Raw genomic sequence first — 7500 nt, 5'->3', positions numbered from 1 at the left:
AACATCAAGGCTTGTCATGGAGAATTGATTAAAGCAAAGTCATTTCTGTCACAGAAGCACTTGAAAATATTATAACTAAGTATTCATTTAAAGAATTCTGTGGTAGAAAAAAGTATTGTGTATTATTTTAATTTAGGTTGATTGAAAGAAAGATACAACTGTAAATATTTGGCTCTTAGTATAATTTCATGTACGTTCTGCTTATCTAGTAACACCATAGTAGTTTAATATAATTTGGGAAATGTTTTTTAAGCTTTGGCTCCTCTCTCTACCTTGTATTTTGGTTGACTACCTTTTTAACTTTATTACTCAAATATTGATCTCAGTTTTTAGTCTTGATTTTTTTTTACTTGGTGGTCTACCTTTTGTTTTAATTGACAGAGTTTGGGAATTTCTTTACGTTTCGTGATACTCATCTGGCAAAACAGTGCCAGATACATACATACATACATACATACATACATACATACATACATACATACATACATACATGCACACTTACATGCATACTTACATACTTACATACTTGCATACTTGCATACTTGCCTACATACATGCACACACACATGCACACACACATGCACACACACATGCACACACACACATGCACACACATACACACACATACACACACATGCACACACATACACACACACACACACACACACACACACACACACACACACACATATATATATATATATATATATATATATATATATATATATATATATATATATATATGTATGTATATATATGGCTTTCCAACAAGATACTGTTTTTAGTCACTTCGTTTGCCATGATTATCTACCGTGAAAAAAGAAAATTCCAGAAAAGCAACATATATAAAAATATCTTATAATATGTTGTGGTTTCATTTTCTGTAAATGAAATTTAAACTTTGGAGTATTTTTATTAGTGCCTGGTAAAGTGTTAATGATTGATAGTTCTATAAAGGTTGCACTTGAATTGCAGGATAAAAATTTGCTTTTGGAATAAGAGAGGAACTTTAAACTACAAAGGAAAACAGCCATAGTAAAAAATTAGACTAAATTGTGATATTTCAAACTCTTCACAAGTTCCTCTTCAGATGAATGATTAACCAAAATAATAAACCATTTCAGTTTATTATTCGTCTGAAGAGGAACTCGTGAAGAGTTTGAAAAATCACAATTTAGTTTCATTTCTTACTGTGGCTGTTTTCCTTTTCATATTTGTGTACATGTTACTGTGTTTGTGTTTGTCTTCTTTAAACTACAATTTTTGTTTAGTACAGTGATAAGCTCAGCAGCAGTTATATATATTAGAAATACTTATATCATTCAATTTACTGGGAATTAAGCCTACATAAGTTTTTAATTATTCCAGGTCAGTGCCACCTTCCACGGCTGTGTTCTTTGGCTCCAGGGTCCCGTGCCAACCGCACAGCCGGTTACCGACAAAGAAGGAAACGTTCTGCTCTGGAATGGGGACGTTTTGGCAGGATATGAGGTTCGATCCTTTTTGTTTTGTTGACGTTTCGGGTTTGAAACTTTATTGGTTCGTCAGCTCAGTCAGGCATGTCTTGCATTGTATTGTCTGAGGCTAAGGTCATTCTTAGATTGGTTTATATGCAAAAGGAAAGAGGGATAAAAAGATTGTATTGGTAAATAGATTGAGAGATTGAGTAGTGTAAATTTAGTGCCAGGGATATGGATTGACTGATGGATTGAATTTTTTATTAGTGCAGATACATGGAAAGATAAATGTTCAAATATATATATGTGTGTGTGTGTGTGTGTGTGTGTGTGTGTGTGTGTGTGTGTGTGTGTGTTACATATGTATGTACATACATACACATATATATATATATATATATATATATATATATATATATATATATATATATATATATATATATATATATATATATATGTGTATGTATGTACACATATATATATATATGTGTGTGTGTGTGTGTGTGTGTGTGTGTGTGTGTGTGTGTGTGTGTGTGTGTGTATGTGTGTGTGTGTGTGTGTGTGTGTGTGTGTGTGTGTGTGTGTGTGTGTGTGTGTATGTGTGTGCATGTGTGTGTGTGCATGTGTGTGTGCATGTGTGTGTGCATGTATATATATATATATATATATATATATATATATATATATATATATATATATATATATATATATATATATATATGTGTATGTATGTACATACATATGTAACACACACACACACACACACACACACACACACACACACACACACACACACACACACACACACACACACACACACATACACTGATTTTAGTAACAGTAATCATTAAAGTGGCACAGCTATTACTGTAGAATAATACATAATTTTTGACATATTAATATATTTTGTAAGCTCATTAATATTTCCTTCATTTCAGATCCCTGGAGAGAAAAGTGACACGAAGTACATATCAGACTACCTAACAGAAAAAGACGAGGAAGAGATTATGTGTTTCTTAAGTGCCGTCAAAGGTCCATGGTCTTTGATATACTACCAGAAACGCACCAAGAGGTTGTATTTTGGCAGAGATGTCTTTGGGAGACACAGCTTGGTCTGGCGGTTCCCATCAGAACGGCTCTGGACATTCCTAGTGTCCTCTGTTGCTCAGAGAAGTGCAGAAATAACAGAAGTTCCTGCTTTAGGGTTGTATTATGTCGATTTTTTACATTCCATGGTGGATGTAGATTTTCGTGTAAATCTTATATCCTGGACTCATGTTAGTGAAAGTAGTCTTGCAGCCTTACCCTCAGCTATTCACCTTCAGAGGCAGAGGCTAGAGTCTCCTATTAAAAATCTACTGAATATATCCCTTCCTACAGAGGAAGTTCTTGAAAATTTGAGAGCATTACCAGCATCTTTAGACAGTGAGAACATAGACGTACTGTACAGTGCCTTAAAGGATGATATTGACAGACTCCTTGAAGTTTTAAAAACCTCAATACAACGAAGAGTAGACATGTGTCCGCAGAAATGTCAGAGGTGCACAAACACTCAGGATAAGTGCAGCCACTCAAGAATTGCCGTTTTGTTCTCTGGAGGACTAGATTCTGCAATGATTGCCCTCCTCTTAGATTCTTGTATACCGTTTTCAGAGAGTGTAGACCTTTTAAATGTTGCCTTTGAGCAGAGGATCCCACAGAGACAAGACAAGAAAAAGAGACAGTTGAATGGTGCTACTAATGGAATTATACCGTCTAGAGATTATAATGTTCCAGACAGACTCTCAGGAAGAAAGTGTTGGCAACAGTTGATGGAGATCAGACCAGGGCGGTGCTGGAACTTTGTCGAGGTAACACTCTTTTGTAATATCGTAGCTCTACATGTACGTCAAGAAATCTGTAATACTTTCATGGTCTCTTATTATATATTTTGCACTAGGTAAAAAATAAGGTTTATTCAAGTCATTTGGTCTTCAATAAGTTATGTTGAATTGAATACTGCAATAATAAGTCCTTATTTACTAATTTATTATTATTATTATTATTATTATTATTATTATTATTATCATTTTTGTTATTATCATTATTTGTTCATTATTATTATTATTGTTATTGTTGTTATTGTTATTATTATTATTATTATTATTATTATTATTATTATTATTATTGTATTATTATTGGTTATCTGAACACTATATTATCCCACATGGACAGATATAAAAGCTATATTTCAGATAGATGTGACGGGAGAGGAGTTGGCGAGGCAGCGGGAATCGACCATTTCGCACTTGGTGGCACCCCTGAATTCAGTACTTGACGATAGCATTGGCTGTGCGCTCTGGTTTGGGGGTCGCGGCGAGGGAACCCTAGAGGGATCGCCCTACAGTTCTCCGGCCAGGGTGAGGGAGCAGCTTGACAATGAGGGAGTACTATTGTTGGGGAGTTTTCAAGTGATTTTGGTTTTCATGTTGCTTTTTGTTATTGTTGTTGTGTTGTTGTTTTTTTCCCCTCTTTATTTACATGTGATTAATTATTTTTGATTGTGGGTCAAATATTTTTATTTCTTGTCTGTTAACTATACGACAGCAGAGATGGGAGTTGCATGTGAGGGCTAACCTTTCTTATATGCTTATATATGAGGTAAATGATATAAAGTCTTTCTTTTCACTTTTACCATTGTTTATACAGTATGCATACATACCTAGGAGTGACATATGCTATGTTTTGTCCTTTAAGCATTAATTCTAAAGTCTTGGAATTACACTTACCAGCATTAGTGATCTAAGGAAGATTTGGGCATAAAATTGGCCATTAGCTACATTTTAAAGTTTGTTTGAAATTGTGTAATATATTTCTGTATATGTAATATATAGTCTTATACTCAGATTTTATAGAATGATTAGGTAAATAGAGGAATTCAATTGCTTTGGTAGCATTATATTTAAATGTTATATGTGTTTGTCTTTATGGTCTTTAAGATTTTATTTCTATCTTTTTAATTTCTTCATTGTTTACAAGTGAAGATCTCTTTCAAATATTTTATAGTCAAGTGATAAATTGTAAGATTCATATAGTGACTAAAGTAGCTTGTAAGTATAAATATTTTAATCATGACATAAAACTTTACCTTCTCATACAAATATACTGATAGCCACCTTGCAGCTTAGACAAAGCAACAATTTAACTTACACCTGTGCCACTACAGGTGCTGCTGTGTGGCATGGGGGCAGATGAGCAGCTGGCAGGTTACTCTAGGCACAGAGGTCGCTTCTCAGCAGGCGGCTGGCCTGCTCTTTTAGAGGAGATTGATATGGAGATATCACGAATCCACACAAGAAATTTGGGAAGAGATAATAGAATATTGGCTGATCACGGACGTGCGCCAAGGTTGGTAGATTTTACTTGAGACTTGAGGTCTTAGGTGTGAGGTGATATAACAGTTTGGTTGTATGTTAGTGAGGTATGATGAGTCATTAAAATAGATTGTTCCACAGGTACTTAGTCACCAAGGGATCAATTACGAGCCCTAGCTATTCTCATTTGTTTACCCTTTTCCTCCATTTTGGGAAATATTCTTTTTTGCCTTACACTGTTATTAGTAAATAAATAACAACCCTCCCTGACCAGGACTCAAACCTAGGTTACTCCGGGTATGAAACTGGAGCCCAGTGCTAAACCAACCATACCACACATGTGTGAAACTTCAATATCATTACTCAAGTATGGGTAGATAGATAATGTCTCTGGAGATAGTGAGATCCTAGTTGCACACTCCTTTTAGTGGGTCGTGTGGCATGGTTGGTTTAGCACTGGGCACTGGTTTCATACCCGGAGTGACCTAGATTCGTGTCCTGGTCGGGGAGGGTTGTTATTTACTGTTATTAGTATTGTTAACAACATCATGATAATCATAAGGTCAAATAATGATACTGACAGTATCAATATGAATAGCATTAGAAAAAAGAGAAATCCAGAAAAATCAAGGAAGTATCAGATGAGGTCTTGTTGGTGAGCTAATTGACTCCTTTATGGGTGTACACTTGTTGGGTCATCTAGGTGTAAATACAATTGATAAAACAAAACTACAACAGACATTACATGTGCCCAACAGGAATGAGTTTTGTTGCAGTCTTATGTTATTAATGTGACTGCTATGTATTTCATATACTGAAAAGTGTATTGATACATATACACTCTAGGACTGAATGATTTTTTTTTTCCTTTTTTCCTTTTTTCTTTCTTTCTTTCTTTCTTTCTTTCAACTCTATTTATTGTAAGGAAAAGACTGAGTTGGCATGTTTTTCAGGTTGTGTTCTTTAATTAGTACTACCTAATTTATTACTGTTATGATTATCATGGTTAAAAGCAAATCTGAATCCCATTAGTAATATAAAGTAGTAGTAGGAGGAATCAGGAATAGGTAATGTTTAACATGTAAAGTAATTTGTAACAGTTCAGATGTTTTCTATAATTTATAACTTTTCTGTGAATATTGGAGATAATTTTTTACCGATGGGAAATATTTATTTCCTTTTGGCTATATTTTCAAAACACTTCTAGTTTCTACAAGAAAGTAGAGACATTTATTGAGCATTAGTTGAGTATTGCTGAGTTTAAACTGGCTTTACAGTACAAAGGGATCATACTTTGCACAAAGCCTTAGCCAATAATTATTTATTTTCTCTTTTTATAGCTATTCATGATACCATCACTTTCGAGAGAAATATCAGTATTTTAAACATGGCTCATTCAAAGAAGTGCAGTAACATGTACATTTGGTTTTGGAACATTGAATTAGTGCTATTATTTTTCTTGTTTGTTAAGATTTATCAAAATGCTGCTCATGAAAATTTTACTACAAATCCAAAAGGCAATTATGTCAGTAGATACACTTAATGTTTAATACAGTTAGCATATAAAGAGAATGTGATGCAGTCTAGGAGCAAAGGTCACTAAGTAATACGTAGCAAAGATCGTGTGAGATATTCATGTCTAAACATTGTTGGTTTGTTGTAATATGTCTATTCAGTATGAGATTACATGAGATTGTTTGTAGTATTAGGTGGAAAGAGGTCAATGTGCATGGCCATTTAGCAAACAAAATGTTGTAATAAAAAAAAAAAAAAATTACCCAGTATCATCAGTTTAGGAAAGGTATCTATGACATTCTCCAATTTAACTAAACTGCTTGACTAACACTAATCATTTTCTCTTGCCGACAGATTCCCGTACTTAGACGAAGATGTAGTGTCCATGCTCAACAGCATCCCCATCTGGAGAAAAGCCAACTTGAACATGCCTCGGGGTGTTGGCGAAAAGATTCTACTCCGCGTTGCTTGTGCACACCTTGGACTCACCACTGCTGCTGGTCTGCCAAAGAGAGCTATCCAGTTTGGCTCCAGAATAGCAAAACTCGAGAACTCTAAGGAAAAAGGGTCCGATACTTGCAGTAGATTGGTGGAAAACTAGTTGTTGTGGAGTCTTTGGCTTTAATTTTTTATTTTCAGAGAAATCATGGTGGATATAATTTATTTTTGTATGTTATTTTTAAGAATATTGAATATTTTATTACTAAAAAAAGAGAGTCACTATATATATTTGAGGAGAAGTAAAACACTCTCCACTGCAAGGATTTTAAGTATACTTTCATTTATACCTTATACCCACAGTACAGTGAAAATCAATATATAGCCATGTAAACAGTTATCAGGTACAGATTCTCTTTTTGTAGCCTGTTACATGTCCAAAGTATAGGCACAACTGAAACACTATCATCAGCTTTCAAGAAGAAATGGAAAATTATAATAAACCAAACAGATTTGCTTCATTGAGATACGGAAGCAACAGAGATAAGGAGAAATAAAATGAGAACGGACAGGTTGATATCAAAGAAATTTATTAATTACTGTACCTAGTGACATTTTCTTCAAACTTTCCAGTGCTATTCAATAAAACATAATAATTTGGAAATAAGTCCCACACATTAACCATATTGGGGATAAAGGTGCAGGAAAACTACTGAGACGAACAAAGTATTGATACT

The 7500-nt window shown here is 34.2% G+C and overlaps 1 protein-coding gene across 1 annotated transcript in view; it reads left to right on the top strand.

Moving 5' to 3' along the window:
* LOC119579564 (asparagine synthetase domain-containing protein 1-like) overlaps positions 1-7095 on the top strand; it is an 8897-nt gene extending 1802 nt beyond the window's left edge. The window contains exons 3-7 of the mRNA XM_037927483.1: positions 1369-1491; positions 2396-3307; positions 3692-3856; positions 4663-4844; positions 6680-7095. Of these exons, the coding sequence (XP_037783411.1) occupies positions 1369-1491; positions 2396-3307; positions 3692-3856; positions 4663-4844; positions 6680-6926 (1629 nt within the window). The 3' untranslated portion in view covers positions 6927-7095. The remainder of the gene's footprint in view (positions 1-1368; positions 1492-2395; positions 3308-3691; positions 3857-4662; positions 4845-6679) is intronic.
* The last annotated feature ends 405 nt before the right edge of the window (positions 7096-7500 follow it).

Source organism: Penaeus monodon, chromosome 12 (assembly GCF_015228065.2).
Source record: "Penaeus monodon isolate SGIC_2016 chromosome 12, NSTDA_Pmon_1, whole genome shotgun sequence".
In the NCBI taxonomy this organism is placed as follows: domain Eukaryota; kingdom Metazoa; phylum Arthropoda; class Malacostraca; order Decapoda; family Penaeidae; genus Penaeus; species Penaeus monodon.
The sequence above is the reverse complement of the archived record's forward strand: the minus strand, read 5'-3'. Positions and strand labels throughout refer to the sequence as shown.